General features: G+C 35.7%; 1 protein-coding gene across 8 annotated transcripts in view; it reads left to right on the top strand.

Moving 5' to 3' along the window:
• The window catches only part of NOL4 (nucleolar protein 4), a 394,072-nt gene that overhangs the window by 290,096 nt on the left and 84,611 nt on the right, over nt 1-19,365 (top strand). For 7 of the 8 annotated variants that reach the window (XM_065889362.1, XM_065889364.1, XM_065889363.1 and 4 more), the window contains one exon: nt 13,081-13,194. The exons of the other annotated variant lie outside the window; for it this stretch is intronic. In XM_065889362.1, the coding sequence (XP_065745434.1) occupies nt 13,081-13,194 (114 nt within the window). The remainder of the gene's footprint in view (nt 1-13,080; nt 13,195-19,365) is intronic. 8 annotated transcript variants of the gene reach the window in all.

Here is a 19,365-nt window from a genome sequence, read left to right on the forward strand (position 1 = left end):
ATGCATTTAGATATATTTATGCATTTAGATATATTTATGCATTCTTATTTCACTGAAATTATTAAGACCCCAAAGGTCTTAATTGCTGAAGTAGCCGAAATGTTTATGTCATTGCTCCAAACAGTCTCTATAATGCATGAAGTTAAATAAACATATTATGATACTTTCCTACACACTTTCACTAATTCAGTGTTCCCAATCATCTCAAGTCATAAATTCTTCAGTGTTGAACATAAAAGGATATGTTTTATGAAAAATAAATCCAATAAGTTTGATACAGAGTACTGTCTTAGTTTTCATTAGATTTTAAGAACCAATGAGTTAAGCAGCCCTTGTGTTAATCCTTAGACAAATATATCAAATCATTATTGATTCTATTATGCAGCTTTGACTCTCAAATTACTTCAGCTAATTTTCTGAAGAATATTTGTTGATTGTTTCAGAAAAGAAATGTATTTCTCCAAGGTGTCCTGATCTTAAATTCAGGAACACCTATAATAGATAAAGCCATAAAAAGAAAGCTTTATAAACAAGGTGAGGTTACCCCATACCTAAGTATTATTTGTATTATGTGATGTGATTCTCTTTTTATTTTCTGAGTTTGCATTGTTTAGAGATTCTTTCACCATGCTGCATATATTTAGATGTATTTTTATAGAACTCAAATGAAACTATTTGGGGGAGATAGTCTGAGACTTTCTGTCCATGCTTCCTCCTGTATCTCATATCTTGACACTATATCAAGTTAGATCAAGTGGCCTAGATATTTGAATTCAATAAACTCAGCCACTTGAAAAATTACCTATTAATTTGCTTTTTAATATTATTTATTTGACTATATTTGTTTGAAGAATTAAATCTCATGCTTTTTTTTTTTTTTTTGCGATATGCGGGCCTCTCACTGTTGTGGCCTCTTCCGTGGCGGAGCACAGGCTCCGGACGCGCAGGCTCAGCGGCCATGGCTCACGGGCCCAGCCGCGCGGCATGTGGAATCTTCCCGGACCGGGGCACGAACCCGTGTCCCCTGCATTGGCAGGCGAACTCTCAACCACTGCGCCACCAGGGAAGCCCCCTCATGCTATTTTTTGTAAAATTTGCCAGGGATATTGTCCACTAGGCTTCTTAATGTCCACTATAAATGATCTCATTTCGGAACCCTCTTTTAGCATGTAATGAAAAAAAAATGTGTTTCTTCTTCAGAAATAGAGTGCTTTTATGTTTTCTCATCATTAACTTACTACGTTCACTTTTGTGGCTGTCAGGAAGTTTAGAGCCAAAAAACTTTCTAAGGTCCCAATTATCTGTTTTTTTTTAATTTGTTTTAGCTTACATATTTCCTTCGTAGCTCTGATATCTATTTGGGGGGAAAAGAGATATAAATTTAAAAACAAGTGTGTAAATAATCTAATTACGGAAACACCATACTTTCATACCACCTTCTAAGTTTTTTTTTTTTTTTTTTCTGCGGTACGCGGGCCTCTCACTGTTGGGGCCTCTCCCGTTGCGGAGCACAGGCTCCAGACGCGCAGGCTCAGCGGCCATGGCTCACGGGCACAGCCGCTCCGCGGCATGTGGGATCTCCCCGGACCGGGGCACGAACCCGTGTCCCCTGCATCGGCAGGTGGACTCTCAACCACTGCGCCACCAGGGAAGCCCCTAAGATCTTTATTCATAGTATTTCTTTTTAATTACATTCTATAATACCCTCCTCAGTAATTTTGATATCTGACCTTCTTATTTCACAGTTCTTTCATTAGAAAATAAATGGTTAATGCTTAGGAAATGGTACATTTTTGAGGGAATTTGACTACTTAACATCCTTTGCCTCTACTTGTCTGATGCAGACTAAAGTAGAGAGATCAGAATTCGTCTTCAATTCACAGCTTTCATAGATATCATAGGCATTGCAAAAGCTACAGTGACGCTATTCATTCTTTAGCAAATAGAGCTATTATAAAAAATGAATTAAAGTGCTTCTTTAAACTAAAAATTTGAGCGGAAATATACTGAGCCCTTCATACAAGATCTTGGTTTAAGACTTTATATCTGCGCAACCATTATTATTCACAGTATTCTTCATGCATCGTGAGCACAACTGTACAGGTTTCTCTCTTTGTGACCAGTTAACTTAATTGATGCTAATTAGTTTGAATTCCCCACCTGCTATTTGTACCAATTTTTGCCCTCTCTTTTATAAATGTGATCTACCATCCCCCAGGATATGTTCATACCATCCTCTAAGTTCTTTATTCATAGTATTTCTTTTTAATTACATCCTATAATACCTTTCTTAATAATTTTGATAGCTAATCTGCACTCACATTTCTTTAGCTTTCTCAGTTTCAGTGGTCTGTATCACTCTAGCCATTATTAGCATAGATATTTCTTAGTCTTTACTTTCACTCAAAGAGCTTGCACAAGCTATATTAAAATTTTTCACAATCACCTACAATTTTTCAAGTATCCCCTGCTGCCTTTACAGAGGAAGTGTCCTGGTCTTACTGCTCTGGATAACGCTTCACTTCTGCTCCTCTGTCATTTCACCTCCTTCAGAACATGGCTTCTTCGACCATCCCAATGGTCATATTTTCAGTTTTCCCTTTTCACTGAGTTTTCCCTTTTCTTCTCTTCTGCCTTATAAAAAGTGTCCAAATTCAAAAAAAAATTAACCTCATAACTTCTGTAATCTTTCTTTGAGGACTCAATGCATCCATCTTTCTTTGCCATGTTTACTGAAATATTTTATACTCACAGATTACACCTGTTACCACCACCGCCCACCAAATCCCTTAAATTCAGACTCTGGTCCTTACCACTATATTGAATTAGTTCTTATGAAGATCACATGACTACCTTTGCACCAAATCCAAAAATTGCATCCTCAACTATAAATCACCCCATTTTCTTAAGATTCTATTTTCTATTTCTATTCATGTACCTTTTTCTTGATTTGGGGCTTTTCTTAAGATTCTTTGCTTGGCCGTGTACCGCATATTACCCTCTCCACAGCTGCAGAGGTCTACTCCTGTATACAGTACTCTTAGATCCCAGTCATATACAAAGCCTTGGTATTTCATTCCACATTCTAGTCAGATGCTAGGCAAATGTGTTGTTATATCCTCACTGAATTCTCTGCATTCTCTATCACCCATTCTCTCCACTGGTCTTCCACCTCATCTACCAAATCAACAGTAAATTCCTCTTGACTTATCTATTTCCAGCAATCGCACCACTGTTGTCATGTACACCAGTGTTCATAAACTTGGAAAGAGATTTGACTCTCCTTATACTCCTGACTTGCATTCTACCACTGGCTAAATTCTGTTTATTTTTCCTTTGCTGTCTTTCCCAAATCAGTCCCATAAGTTTGAACTTTATCAGGTATCATTTTAGTTCTAACCTTTCAAATCTCATACCTATACCCTTGCATAATCCTTCTAACTCAACTACGTACGTCCATCTTATACTACCCTCTAATTCATAAGCAGAGAAAGAACTAGGATTTGCACCTGAATTATGAAATTTGGGACCTTTTTTCCAAAAGAAAAGTAATATAAAATTATGAGCACAAAGTTAGGTAGAAGGACGAATATCTGCAGTTAGAAAAAAGCCACACATGATATTTTTTTTAAAAAAGAGAAATCTTGAAGATTCAAATCTTTTTCTTCAGAAAAAGAAGAAATACTAGAATACTTACAACATCCAGTAACTCCAGTAGTCCCATCCAGTTGAAGAGCCCTGGTGCCTGGACTTCATTGGCTTTATTATAAATCTGCCTTTGCTCCTGGAGTAGTCTTCCTCAATTCTGGCTTTGATACTGTCAAACTTTTGTCATCTCAGGACAAATTCTAAATTTCTTACTATAGTGTGTTACAGTATGCCCTTTTGAAACTGAGACACCTAGGTTCAATTCCTGTACAATTTTATGTGATGTTTCTGAGTCTCCATTTTTCTAAAGGAGAAGGCTCTCGAGGTATTACATGTGATAATGTAAATAAAATGTTTAGCATATAATCTGGCCCCTTTCTACCCTTTCTTCTAATATGTTCAATTATTTCCTTTAATGTCTCAGTTATCACAGAGAACTGCTACTCTTTCTCTCAGTGTGTGCTCTCTTGGTTCACTGATTTTTCCTGACTCAGGGTTCATGGGTACTATTCTCTCTTTATTTACTAAATTATTTTATTTACTAAAATTGAAGAGTAACTAAAGTGCAAAGAATACAACCATCATTGCTTTCAGAGTTACTCATCAGTGGATCTTTTAGTTTAAGCAAAATGTTGACCTGAGTCTCACGGAATTACCCCCTCACACATCCCACTCACCTTCCCTCTACAAATACATACAAACCCTGAGTACAATATAACAATTTTTAAATACCTATATAAGCTCAAAAGAAAGAAAAGGAAATTCCCAGGCCTTGAAATTAATAGCAAGCTCATAGCCAGAGTTGTAAGCCCTTAATTTGATAGGGTAACAGAGTAGGAAGATAGAAAAAGTGAATTTAAGCCCAAACAGATCAGGGCTGGGATTTGAATGCCAATTCAAGTTCAGGAGATGGGGATTTGGGTTTGTGACTAGGCAGGAACATGAACTGAGAACTGTATAAAAAGCTGGGACCCTGGAAAGGACTACTCTTCCATTAAAGGGGAATTGGAAGCATCAAATTACAACTTCAAAAAATGAAATGACAGGCATTATAAACATTGAAACTAAAACCTTACTAGATGGGTTAAATAGCAGATAAGATGATTCAACCAAAGAGAAAATTGATACACTGGAACTGTGGAAATTACTCACAGACAGAAAAAAGAGAAGTGGAATTTGATAAAGAAGTTAACTTGGGGACTAGAGTGATATAGATCTAATAGGCATTCCAAAGGAGGAATTAGAGAGAATGAGGACAATATTCAAGCAAAAAAGGAGGAAGAATTTTTCAGAATTGACTAGACCATGAATACTAAGAACAGAGAAACAGACCATCCCTGAGCAGCACAAATAAAAACAAAGTCACACCTATGTACATCAAGGCAAAACTGCAGCAGACCCAAGAAATTCTCAAATGTCACCAGGAAGAAACAAGAAATTATCTAAAACAGGAAACTAGACTGAACATAATACTTGTCCTCAAAATAGATGTCGGAAGACAATCTTCAAAATACTGAGAAAAAAGTCTTCAAAATTTTTTAGAGAAACTACTTTTAGTATACAAATCAATGCCTAGCTAAACTCTACCTCCAGAGTGAGGAAGAAAAATACTTCAGACAACTACTGAAATTACCACTGACAAGCTGTTTCTGGGAAGAACTAAAATGTACTCTAAGAAAAAGGAAACAACCCAGAAGGAGACACTGGAAAATTAGCAGCATTGGTGAGCAAATCTGAAGAAAAGCTCCCTGATTTTAGTCAGTGGATCTTGGTTCTTAGCCATGTTTTATCAGCTGTTACTTGTGGACCTTGTATCTCTCGTAGTTCAGATTCCTCATGGGAAAAATGGAAACAAATAGCACTTCTACATGAAAACCAACAACACTTGAAATAACAAATATAAAAACTTCTGCATAGCATGGTACCTGGTCTCTGAGGAACAGGATAAAATGCAGTCGAATCTGAAATTGCATTCCACTGCTCCCTTTACTGGGAAACCCTTGCTGTCTCAATCTGTTGAACTCCTTGGAGGACTATCCAATACGCCTTTATCTATTTAATCATCACTTCTAGCTAACAGCAGCCTTAAATCTGTCTTTCTTCCATGTGCAAATTGTACTTTGTGGTACTTCTGTAGTTTTATTTTATCCTGTCTTATATTACTGTTATTTATATATGGGCCTTAGCTCCCTAATAAGAAGTTAACGTTCCTTGACTACTCTGCGTCTTAACTTGTTCATTTCTGTATCATCCACTATGTCTTATACAGTACAATTAGTTGCTCATGAAATCTGCTCAGTCCGTGTTCAATTCAATGGAATTAAAATTGTTGAATGAAGGATGAGTGAATGAGTGGACATTCATACTAATGTGTTACTTTGTAGTAAAATTAGTGGAGAGATAAGCTAGTGTTTATTGTGTGCTCTTTCACAGTATCCTGCAATTGGCATTTCAATTTTAAAAGCTACTGATAACTGAAAATCTAGCCTAATGTATTTTAAATCTTAGGGAGTTTTTTTCCTAAAGAAGGCATCATATAACGTTTAATTTTAACTCTCTTGAAACACTATTTTTAAAATATTTTTATCTATTTGGTAATTAGTGTGAATATTAATTGTATGAATAGAATTTGTGTATAGTTTTACGTTTCATAAGTAAACTATTAAAAGAAAAGATGTCATGGTCCAAAATAATCATAAGTAAATGTAATCACTTATTTTCAGAATTAAAAGATGTTTCCTAGTGGAGACCTGAATAAGTTGTCAGTTAAAATGAAAACATGTCATTTTAGTTGAAAATTTAGTTTATCTCATCTTGATCAGATGTATATGTCAGATGACATTAGCTAAATTGGGCTTTAGAATCAACTATAAAACTTAACAATTCCCCATGTGTTTGTGAAAGCTCATTATTAAAGGTCAATAATGTTCTAAAATTAAGGCCAAAGCATAGACTATTAATTCATAATGAAATACTTATAATCACAGCCTAGATAGGGGTTAATTATCATCTTTGTTTTTAAACTCCTTTTAAATTAGTCAAGATATTTTTCTCAAGAAAACTGGAAAGTCCAAGGATTCTCACATAGCTGGGCTCAAATGTCAGGGATTTGCCACTCTCCCAATGCTTCTCTGTGTATTGGTTTAACTCGCAGTCTTGCTACCTGTTGGGAAGTGTTGCCATCAGCAGCTCTAAGCTTCTTTTCTTAAAACTCCCAATCCAAGAGCAGTCTTCCAGCTCCAGGTCCCCATTTCCATGAAAGGACTTGGATTGGCCCTATTTGGATCATATGTCCGTTTCTTGGATCAGTCACTGGGAACAAAGGGATGGGCTCCCGTGATTGGCCAGGACTAAGTCACGTGGCCAGTTAGGTCAGTAAGGGACTTTGCTTATCACATCCACCCAAACCTTTTAGGATGGGGTCAAGGCAGTTGAGCTGCTATTTTAGTCTGCATCCACCATGCTTATCTAAGATCTTGGATCATCAATGGTCCAGAATTCAGAACTTTTCTGATTTGGGGGACCTGATAAAGTACATATTCTGTTTCCTGCATAACACTCACATTGGGGTCTGGAAAACCATCCCATGCACAAATATATTAGTCTTTCTACCACAAAACCTAGGAATATTCACAGAAAGAAGAAAAAAGAAAGTTTCTAAATATTCTCATATCAGTTTCTTCTGCCAACTGAGTTTACCCTAAGTTTTTGAAATATTTCAGCTCGTATAATATTAGGATCTTAGAATTGCTGATAAAAGGTTGAGTCTATAATAAACACTCTTTGTTCTGTGTATATTATACCCTATGTACTAGGCATTGTACTAACTTGCAAAGTAAACTCTATGATAACAGAGACAGTATTGATTTTGTTTATCTCCTTATCTTTGGACTTGGCACAGTTCCTGACATATAGAAAGTGCTCATTAAGTATATTTGTTGAATAAACTAGTAAAAATATCAGTGACTTTGTGTACCTTAATTCATGGAATTCTAACAACTGCCCCCTGATATAGAGATAGAGATTATTTTTCCTATTCGTAGCTTATTGACTGAACCTCAGTTTTGTCATTTATAAAAATATAAATAATGATACTCGGCAGAATGAGTGAGGCTCAGAGAGATTATATAGCAAAAGTAGTCAGGCAGATTGCAAGGAACTGATCGCATAATAATATCCAGGTCTGTCTGACTTAGTTGCTAAACTGTTACTTTAGTCCACTGATGTTGGCAAATGAAGCTGCCTGGTCAGAAGAAGGGATCCCTTAAGAGCTGCATCTTTTTACACTGTAACAGTTATGTGTTCAGGCATGGGTATACCATTTTGGGGTGACAGGATATCATCCAAGCTGCAGAATTTTCAAATTATGTATTTTATAAAGTAACAAGTTTAGCAGAAATCATCTTAATTTAAAACTCTACCTAAATTCTGACTACCAAATTATTTGCTTTAATTATTTTAAAAGAGCTCATTCTACTTAAAATCTCAGGTTGATGTCACTGTTGCTCCCAATCTGGCTTGTCTAATACTTGATTAAGCTGTGCTTGAACACTGGAGTCGAGAGCATCGCCACACTAACCCATGAACAGAGCTTATATTCTTGATTTCTTTTTACTTTTTATAATTGCAAAAAAAAAAAACAAAAACGTACAGCATCCTAAGCGTACAGCAGAAGTTCAGAGGACTCTAACACTGTTTAGTTTTAAGACCAAAAAATGGAATAGTTTGTTGGTGTAGTAGTAGGTTTTACATGCCTGTATAAGGAAAGACACATTTACACTGTGCCAACAGCAATGGTATCTTAAGTCCCCAATTAAAATGTGACTTTTTAAACTCCAAAAGCCCATGTGACTGTTTAGCCATCTGTTTAATGAAACAACCACCATTGATTTGGGCATAGATAATTATTACGATAAGAACAGTGCTGGGGAAAGATCAACTTGTCCCAGTTGAGTATGACAGTTAATTATGAAGAGATAATTAGTGAAGGCTAGTTAGCATTATCTCATATCCAGGAAAGAAATAGGTAACAAATCTCAATCTAGGTATAGATCATGTAGAATATGTGATTGTATACATCTTGGAATAATTATTTTTAAATATCTAAGATATATACTAAATAGTAGATTTACTGAGCTATATTCAACTGGAAGGAGCAGTGTTTTTTTTCCATAAATTATCTATTGAACTGTTTGCATTTTGGTGAAATATTATTTCAAGTTATTACGGTGGAAGCTTTTGTGTTTTATGGCCACTCTTAATGCTGTAACAAGGAATCTTCAGCATTTATCTCTGGTGGAACCCATGACTACAGCCCTTAACACCCTGACAGGAAAACACTAAAGAGATGATTTTAGAATAGGCTTTCCACTAGTAAATGTCACGAAGGAAAGGGGAGTCCCGGTGAATATCGTTCTGAGAACTCATAAATAATAGTTTTAAATTTCTCTATGATAACACTACTTTTATAAGGAGCAAAACTGATGAATTTCCCTCTCACTCTCTTGGTCTAAGTACTTTTGAGTTGTGAAATAGATAATAGCCACACCATGGAGGAAAAATAAGCAAAAGGCTTTCATATTTAGTATCATATAACCGGGCATAGCATAATTGAGCTCTGTGTGTATTGACGAGCATCGGCATTTATTACTGGCTCATCAATATTAGAACCGAGGGGATTTTTACCAGGATTGCCTCACAGGAGAGAAAGAACTTCTCTGCCTGGCTCCTGATTCTCGTTCTGGGCATGAAACTAAGCTTTATTATGTGTCATGTACAGTAATTTCTTGGCACTTCTGGTTGCTCCAACGTGAAAATCTTGTGAACTTAGATTGCATCAGTTTAGAACATGTGATGGAAGTTAGATAAGTTCCATTTCATCATGCCATTAATGAAGAAGAGTTTTAAAGAATTAATAGGAAGCTGTTTTAGGAGGATTTTGATGACTTTAAGAGAAGAATTTTAGGAAGACCCTAATATATTCTTCATTTCAATGCATAATGGAGTTAGCTGTACATGGACTCCTCTGGAGGAATGTGTAGTGTTTAAGAGCTCCAGCTTTCTTTAAACTCACTGAGGCCTTCATTGTAAAATGACAATAAACTTTACTAGGGATTATTAGTCCCAGTTTATCAACAGACTTAAAGATGAATTCGGGTGTTTCCACATCGTAGCTGTGTGATCTTGGGCAGGTTATATAGGACTTTAATTTGGGTTTCTTTAAAATGGATGATATAAGTACTTTTTCTCAAGGGTTGTTTGGAAGAAATTAGATAATGAATCACAGATTTTTGTATTAATGCTTCCACATCTAAGCACTCAATATGAGTTAGGTATTATTAATATTTATCTTAAGATTAATTTAGAATGAATAGTACTGGTTTTCTCCTTGGACGTACGTATTTTATCATGTATTTAGGATATTGTAAATTCCTTGAAAAACACATATGTACCTATTAAACTGTAATATAGATTTTATTCACTCATTCTGCCCTTCTCTCCAATGAGCTTGAGTCAGGTATAATTGTAATACAGACATGTAAAGGAATAACTTTGGTCTGCTTATTTTTGGTTGAGCCAACATTTTATATATAAGGATTTTTCCTAAAATATTTTATGTTATTAATAATAAATTTTGTAAAGGTACTAAGTATACAACAGAATCTAGGAGAGTGGAAGAGTTGAGAATTGGGAGACATGAAACCTGGCTTCTATTTCTAGCTCAATTTGTCCTTAGGCAAAAAAGTTTCTTCAAACTTTAAGGAAAAAACTGTACTGAATGATTTATATGACCATTTACAGTTATCGGATTATGATTCTACAGTAAACTCAGAACAACTCTATTTTCAAAATTATATTGTTTTAACTTCTGGCCATGTTTAATCACATATCTTTGCTTCTACTGATTTTTTTTCACTTAATAGGAAAGAGTACATGATTGCTTTATCTTGAAGTTGACTTTTTTCCCAAAATCTTGAAATAATGAGGTTATCCAGTGACCTTAAAAAATATCTAGTTCCACTCAGCTGGGAAATTATTCTATTTTCTGAGAAGACCAATTAAATATATTTGGGGAAAACCCAACTGTGTCATTTTCTCCAAAAAGGAAAGTATATAAATTATTACACACAGTAACTTATACTGTTCTAGTAAAAGTCATTTCCCACTTTGTTTTTAAATATTAAAAAAGAATTTGAAAGGAAATGCTACCAAATCATTTTAATTAAAGAGGTATTTTACCTTGCATTCTCTCTATTCAGCAAACTATTAGGTGTTTAAGGAATGTATGTGTTTATTACTACAATTTAGTCAGCTTAATGAAGCTCCATAGCCTTACATATTCCTAATTTTGAATAGAGGTACCAGGTAAAGAGAAAAAAATAAAAGGAATGAAGAACAGAAACAGGTCTCTGAATTTCATGTGCCTGTCAATGATTGGATCAGGAAAATAGAGACTGCTGATATGTTAGTTAGCTTCTGTTAATTCAATCCCTAGAACTAAATGAAGTGTCTAAAGATGTAGTTTATAAAGGTGTGAACTCTCACTTCTGTTTGAACAATGATTTTTTTATAATGGAATATTCTTATTCCCATTTTTCCTATAACACTGTTGCCTCAAAACATAATTCAGTTGAGATGAACCACATTGTGTAGCCAATTCCCATGGGGTTTAGAGTACAATTTTGAGCCATGTTATGGCCATCTTTTAATGAAACACTGATTTTTGTAGCTTAGTATAGTTTCAGTTCTGAGCTAGACTACCGTATCCATATTCAATGAAGTACAGAATGAAATGAAGCAGTATGCATTTTGAAATGATATATACACCTTTATGACAATTTAAATATTTTTTAATGTTTACTTCATTTGACCCTCTCTGTTCCCAACACACAGTCCTGACTTTGTAATTTCCTTCTCAAAACTGTTCTTCCTGCTACCTCAGGGGGCCTCTTTCTTTTCTTCCTTTTGCAGAAACGACATTCCAAATATCGTAATGCTTTATTGTCAAAGTTGTCTACCTATCATTTCCATCATCTCACAGGGTTAGCAGGTGGAGACTGCACCCTATACCCTTCCTACCTTTTGCCTACAGAGGCTACTTTGGAGGTGGAAACATGGGGGAGTCAGGTGAGGTAGCAGCAGAAATTGTTTCCTAGTTCAAATAAAGTCAAAGCTTGGTCTCTTTCTGCACTGAACAAATTCTACTGAAGAGTAGCTATTAAAACACTGTGGTCTGAATTTAGTTGTTCTAGAATATTGTTTGAGATAGAAATGCTATGGTTCAGTGTGATAATGCACATCATACATGCCAGAGTTAGCAAAATGAATCAAGTACAATAAAGGCATGCTCACATTCATTTACAAAAATTAATTAAAAGATCCCTGATAGTTGGGAGGCCTCTAAGAAATATGTATGGCAGCCATACATATTTTGGACTCAGGCTTTGAAAACCCTAAGATGGCATACCATTATAATATGCTAGATTGCTAAAAGACGCTTATTTTGTCATTTCATATTTTGCTGTCTCATCTCGTTTAATTTTTACGTTACTTATCTATCATTTGCTTATCATAATTTTTTAAAAAACCGTCTGGTATCATTAAGTACTTCATCTTTCAGTTAGATAATTTTTCATGTAATTATGGGAAAAAATGGAAAACTTTTCTGATTATCACAAGTGATATGGAGAATCACAAACAATTTGTAGTTAATTAGGAGCTTAGTCAGGGGGTTAATGAGTTTCTACACGGGCTACACAGAAGATGGATATCCAACATGTACCTCTTACACTAATAATATTGACACATATTTTATAAATAAAACAAAGCATGTAGGCACACATGCACATCTCACATCTAGAACACTGAATTTTTGTTATAGCAAAATTGTGCTAGGACTGAAGTTTTAGTTTGTTTTTAAGCTAAAGTAAGGTGTTTTTTATAAGAATTTTAATCACATCAATTGTGTCACAACTCAGACTGTAAATAGTCATAATATTTCATATTAAGATTGTTTGACATGGTCTGAGTGTCTGTCAGTTTTTCCAACTGTTTCGGCCCTGTCACTTGTTTTTGTTTTGTTTTGTTGTGCATTGTCATATGTTATAAGAGAATTAAAGGACTTGTTTTACTTGCAAAACCCAGTCAGCAGTTTTACCACTGCCTGTTCAAACTCCAGCTTTATGGCCCAGACTAAACACTTGTGACAAAGGAGCTGTGGGAATGGATGATGGATCTGTAGCAACTCTAGCCTTAACCTCTAACTAGCTTTCATTATTCATCTTTGCAATTTCCATTTCCTCTTTCTATTGAAATCAGTTGAGTTGAAATACATGGATACTCCTGCACATCCTATGAGATCTGAGTATAGCATTGGACTGTTAATGATACTGTTAATAATTTTTTCATGTTTTTTTCTCTCTTTTTTTTTAGTCTCGACCTATTCCTTCCCACCTTACTTCAGCAGTTGCAGAGAGTATCTTGGCTTCAGCCTGTGAGAGTGAGAGTAGAAATGCCGCCAAGAGGATGCGTCTGGATAGACAACAGGTACTGAGGAGTCTTGGGGTCTGGTGACCACCGGCTATAGCAAATATGGTTAAGTTAATCTGATTTATGGAGAAGAGCAGAATCTCTGGAATGGATTTAAAGTCCACAGAGATACCGTTTTTCTGTCTTTGTGATATGAATTTAAACTTGAAAAAGGCGTGTCCATGAGATCAGTAGAGATGCAATGACAAAAATTTCCTGTGATGAAAAATGGACAATTGTAAAATTAATGAGTTAAAATTCTGTTTAGTATCCAATATGAAGGCTAATGACTTATTTAAATAAGAGGCTCTAAATGATCATTTACAGTAGTTTTGTAAGTTTACCTGATCGTTTATAATAGTGACCTGATTATGGTCTTTTTGAATGAAAATGAACCTCTCTTTAATTTCCTCTGGTCCATTGCCAAATATCAATAGATTATGCTAGGTATGGGGAAAACACAACATAATCTTGAAGACCAGAAAGCCATAAAATGGGGGTATAAAAGAAGGAACATCTACGTCCATAAGAGGCTCTAAATGATCATTTACAGTAGTTTTGTAAGTTTACCTGATCGTTTATAATAGTGACCTGATTATGGTCTTTTTGAATGAAAATGAACCTCTCTTTAATTTCCTCTGGTCCATTGCCAAATATCAATAGATTATGCTAGGTATGGGGAAAACACAACATAATCTTGAAGACCAGAAAGCCATAAAATGGGGGTATAAAAGAAGGAACATCTACGTCCTGGGCTTACCTTCACATTAACAAATCATTTACTGTATAACCATTAAGTATCATCTTTCTACATCTCTTTTCTAAGGCTGTATATCCATGTGATGTAGATGTACTCTTGCGGTGTGCAGACTTCTCATTGCGGTGGCTTCTCTTGTTGCGGAGCATGGGCTCTAGGCGCCCGGGCTTCAGAGTTGTGGCACGGGCTTAGTTGCTCTGCGGCATGTGGGATCTTCCCGGACCAGGGATCGAACCCGTGTCCCCTGCATTGGCAGGAGGGTTCTTAACCACTGTGCCACCAGGGAAGCCCGAGACTTTTGTCATTATTATATCTCTAAAATTTATCTTGCTTAAAATAAGTCACAGGCCAATATATAATGCCATATTTAGCATAGTGATCAAGACTGCATATTCTGGAGTTAAATACAACTGATTTTGATTCTCAGCTCTACCCTAACTAACTGTGTGACCTTCAGGAAATTATTCCAATTCTCTGTGCCTAGTTTTCTCATATGTAAAATAACAATAATAACAGTACTAATCTTATAGGGGTGTGTGAGAACCCTGAATGATAGATTTATGTTAGGTACTTAGCAATTTGCCTGGCATGTGGTAAGCATCAAGAAAATTCAGCCTAGAAAAAGTTATTTTAATTGATGTTCTAGCTTTTCTGTCATTGCATTGGTATCAGTAAGACTACAAAGAAGCATTAATAGTACTATCTCAGATATAGGAGTTTTGAATTCAGACTAAGTCCATTTGAGAAAAGATCATTATTCTAGAAATCAGAATAGTAGAATTCTGGGATTGAAAGGAATCTCCTGGTTGTCAGTTCGCTACATACCTCATCCAATCTACACTCTAGAATATCCCTGAATCATAGAATCAATCATATGTGCAGTTGTCATGAAAATTAAATGACTGATTCATGTTATGTACTGCCTACAGTCTCCTTCCCCAAAGCTGGTCGTCCACAATGTTTGGTCTAATCACTTAACCACTGTTGACCTAATCTGTAAAATGGAGGATACAAATGTATAGTTACTTCTTCTTACTGTGAATTATATAGACTTCACTTGGCACGCAGCACAAAGTCTTCTACCGAGTGGATTTTACACTTTCATCAAAGCATGGAGATGTGGGAGCAGGAACTCCCCTAACTGGATCTAAACACTCTTTGCCTAAGTAGAGACAACCAGAGTTCTTTTTGGTGTTGGCAATGGTATCATCCTTTTCTAGGCACATTCTTAACCCAACTCACAATTCTTAGAATTTTCCAGTGACTCAAAGATTCTTCATTGTGTCCCTGCCTTTCTGTTAGTGCATGAAAGTTCAGAAATGAGACAGTTAAAATCTAAATTCTGTTCAGCTGCTCACATGACTACTTGCTGCCCCTGGTTAGCCATATGTAGGGCTGTAATTATATGTGTCCTTCAGAGTTTATGAAACTTGATAAATTAATTTGGCTTTATAAAGCTATGAATATAAAAGGTACTATGGATGTATTAAATGATTTATTTCATATGTCCAGCTTGCCCCAGGGTCTAGAGGAGGCAGCCTCAGCCCTGAAGCAAGTAGGCAAGGGCAGGAGCCTACTGTCTCATTAGGAATCAGATGACTCAGGGCTGAGGTCAATCCCCAATGAATTATAGAATATACTCAGCATTTCTTTTCTTTTAAAAAAAAAATACATTTATTTATTTATTTATTTTTGGCTGCTTTGGGTCTTTGTTGCTGCTCGTGGGCTTTCTCTAGTTGTGGAGAACAGGGGCTACTCTTTGTTGTGGTGCATGGGCTTCTCATTATTGGGGAGCATGGGTTCTAGATATGCGGGCTTCCGTAGTTGTGGCTTGTGGGCTTCAGTAGTTGTGGCTCGCGGGCTCTAGAGTGCAGGCTCATTAGTTGTGGCGCATGGGCTGAGTTGCTCCATGGCATGTGGGATCTTCCAGGACCAGGGCTCGAACCCGTGTCCCCTGCATTGGAGGATTCTCAACCACTGTACCACCAGGGAAGTCCCAGCATTTCTTTTCTTTTAACATGAAAATCTGGAATTTTTATGTTACCCAGGAAATCCTTTTTCACTTTGGCAATTCAAAAAGATGGGCAGAGTCAGACTTCACATTTATATTTCTATGACATAGCTCAAATTGTCTTTATCTTTGTTATTTAGATATTATTTCACTACTATTTACTTAAAAACAAATCTATCTCAATGATTTTGGCTACAGTTCATCTCACCAGAGAGACAGAGGCAGAAAGTGAGAAAGATTAGAAATATCCACTTGCTGGTCATTTATCCCCCATCACTTTGTACTTGCTCTTTTTGAGGAATGACGTATATTCTATTCCAAGGCTTGCTGAAATTTCTGATTAACGTGAGGGTTCCTTTGGCTTCTTTTCTCTATTTAAGTTCTTTCAGTTAAATTAGCTTTTAGTTTTATAGAAGGGATCACGTAAAACCAATGGTCAAGGGCTTCCTCGGCAGATTCAGCCCTCATGAAGAACAATGCACGAGTGTGCTGGGTGACAGTTTTTGCGGTGACTGGGACAGATGGAAAATCAATGGTAGGCTGTGATATGACACCTTTGACTCTACTGAAAAGAACACCATAGGGGAACTGGCATGTTAGTTGCTTGTGACATAATAAAAGGTGAGAAAGCAGGGGAAAAAATACTGAAAACTGATGCATCGCTGAGTTAAAGAAGAAAATCGCTATTAGTAAACCAACAGAAAACCATCGGCCCAAGACCAAAAAATATTTAGTAAGCCCACAGTTCCTGCTACTCTGTTTTCTGTAGTACTGGTGAATTCACTGTGACCTGTACCTCTTCCTGATTTTTCCTTTGTTCTGTTAGGGTGCTAATGAGTGGGCACGTTATTAAAAGAAACATAATAGTAGGTATCAAGGTTGAAAATATAGGCAGTTTAATACAGGCATTTCATTTTGTCATGGATGTATTTGAAGACTACCGAAAACACCATGGTCAAGCTGTTTTTGAGTCAGGCAGCTCTCCTTTCATGTTTCCTTCTGTATTTTCATGTACTTTTGGTAACGTTTATAAAATTTCACAAATGCATAATTGAAAGAAATATTTTTCAGTAGGATTTTATGCTTAAATGTAAACATTGTGATAGTAACTGAGATAGGGTTTGAAATCTATTTCTGTGGCCTTCCAGCCCATACTCCCATACCCCTACTCTCAGTCATCCTCGGTTTTCATTCTACTTCTAGCATTCGTCTTTCTTATATACAATATTTTGGAGAAAGAAAACTCTATCTTTGAGTGTTCCAACATGTGTTTCAGCACGGCCCTCTCATCCAAAGGAGAAAAAATATAAGAGAAACAAAGTACCACCTAGAGTAGTTCCTTGAATATATTGTATTTTCTCTGTAACACATGTAATTTTAAACAATTGAAATAGAATATACTTCACAAGTCATCTAACTGTAATAGGCCTTATTTTCTTCATTAGTAATAATATTAATAACAACAGAACAGCAGGAACGTGTATGGATGAAGCACTCTTTGAGGTGGGTTGCAAGCCTATTTTATGTAACTGTCATCGCTTTTCATGAAGTGGAGACATTGAGGCTCAGAGCTCTTAGCACACAGCTGCTCAGGATGGATCCCCACTTGGATCCAATCCTTGTGCTTTTTAAAATCATGCTTATAGTAACATTTAAAAAAAATACTTTCAGACATGCAGGCTTATTTTTGATAATTTAGGAAATAGAGTAATGTATAGAGAAGAAATATAATTGACTAGTCATTCCACTATTCAGTTTTATAATATAATTCTTTCTACTACTCTATCTATGCAAAACTTCCTGTTTTAAAAAGCAAAATAGTATCACATTGTATCCTTCCATTTAGCTTAATGTTGTGAATATTTATGGTATCACTATGTAAGTTTATCAATTATTTTTAGAAGCCCCTTAATACTCCATCATGTAGTATTTTCTAAATTATTAAATGTTGATTTTGTTTTTCCTACCATAATTTGCCTGTGAAAAGGATACCTTGCCAGTTATATTTTTAGGATAAATTATGAGACCTGGGTCAAAAACCAGCAAGGCTTTTTAAGCTCTTGATATATATAAGGCCCATGCTCTTAATTTCTAACTTATTCCTATAAAAATAAGCGTTTCTGCTTGTTTTATAAACATATGCCTATTAAAAGCTTTTTTTAACTTCTAAGAATCTTTGATTCTTAACCAGTGGTTCCTAAACCTTTCAAACATAGCATGTCTTTTTTACAGTAAACACCTCGAAATGCCCCACTTTTAGATCCTGAAATGCAATTTATAGTTAATATAAATTATGCTCACAATTTAAATATGTATGGATAATGTCTTGATTTTAATATAAATAATACATTATTTATTTTAAAAGTAATATATAATCAAATAACATGTATTTTGGTGTGGAAATATGGGGATTCCACATCACTAGAAGATACAATAAAGTCATCAGCTGCTTTTGCATGTCCCTCAAATCAATGAAGAAGCCGCAGCTACAACTGTCCTCTGATACTGGTGTATTGTGGCAGCTCACAGAATTCAGTGACATGAACGTTACAAACGGTGAAAAACTAGTGGTACAGTTCCAAACAAAACAGCACAATAGTCCCTCGATTTACAAGGTAGTGTATTCCTGAGACAATTCAACATATATTTTAAAACATGCACAAAAACTTTGTTTTTATACCTAAAATGAAATTAAACTTTAGGCTCAGGAAACCCTATTCAGGCTTTCACCTACAAAAATATCCAGCATGACTTTTTAAAATTCACATGGGAACAGGGACAGTTCTTAGTTGATTGGTACTGCCTGGAGAATGTCTGAGCTTTCCGTAAGCTTGTCCTCCCACTTCATGCCTATTTCACCTGCTATATATTTTCCAGATGTCCCCTAGAAGTGGTAATGCTGTTTCTGAGAAGCACTGCTATGGACAACTAGTCTAGGATTTGAATACAGGAATGAGAATAATACATTCTCAGATCTATTCCTTGATAATGAATTCATAACTCAGCTCCTCCCATTTTGAAGAGACTGGCCTTGAGATTCGAAACCCACAATTTTCCATAGATTTGCACCCATTATGTCAAATGAATTCTCCATCCTTTTTTCTACCTTCTGTTTACTTTTTTGTTTTTAAATTCGCTAGAGCCTAAAAGTAAAAATTGGATGCTATAAGATAAAAATAACTTAACCAGGCCCTTTGGTTTAATTTTATTTCTTTGCAAGAAGGAAGCAATTAAGTGTCAATGGCTATAGCAATTCTGCCCCCAGTCAAAAAACTAAGCCACATATGATTACTAATTCCAGTTGTATTTCTAAAGTATAATTCCATTTTGTATTCATCATCAGCTATTTTCAATATCTCCTGAGATTACGGTTACATCCTTTTCCAATTTGGAAGTCACCATCAATTAAATTACCATGTTT

The sequence above is a fragment of the Phocoena phocoena genome, chromosome 13, assembly GCF_963924675.1.
Source record: "Phocoena phocoena chromosome 13, mPhoPho1.1, whole genome shotgun sequence".
Taxonomy (NCBI): Eukaryota; Metazoa; Chordata; class Mammalia; order Artiodactyla; family Phocoenidae; genus Phocoena; species Phocoena phocoena.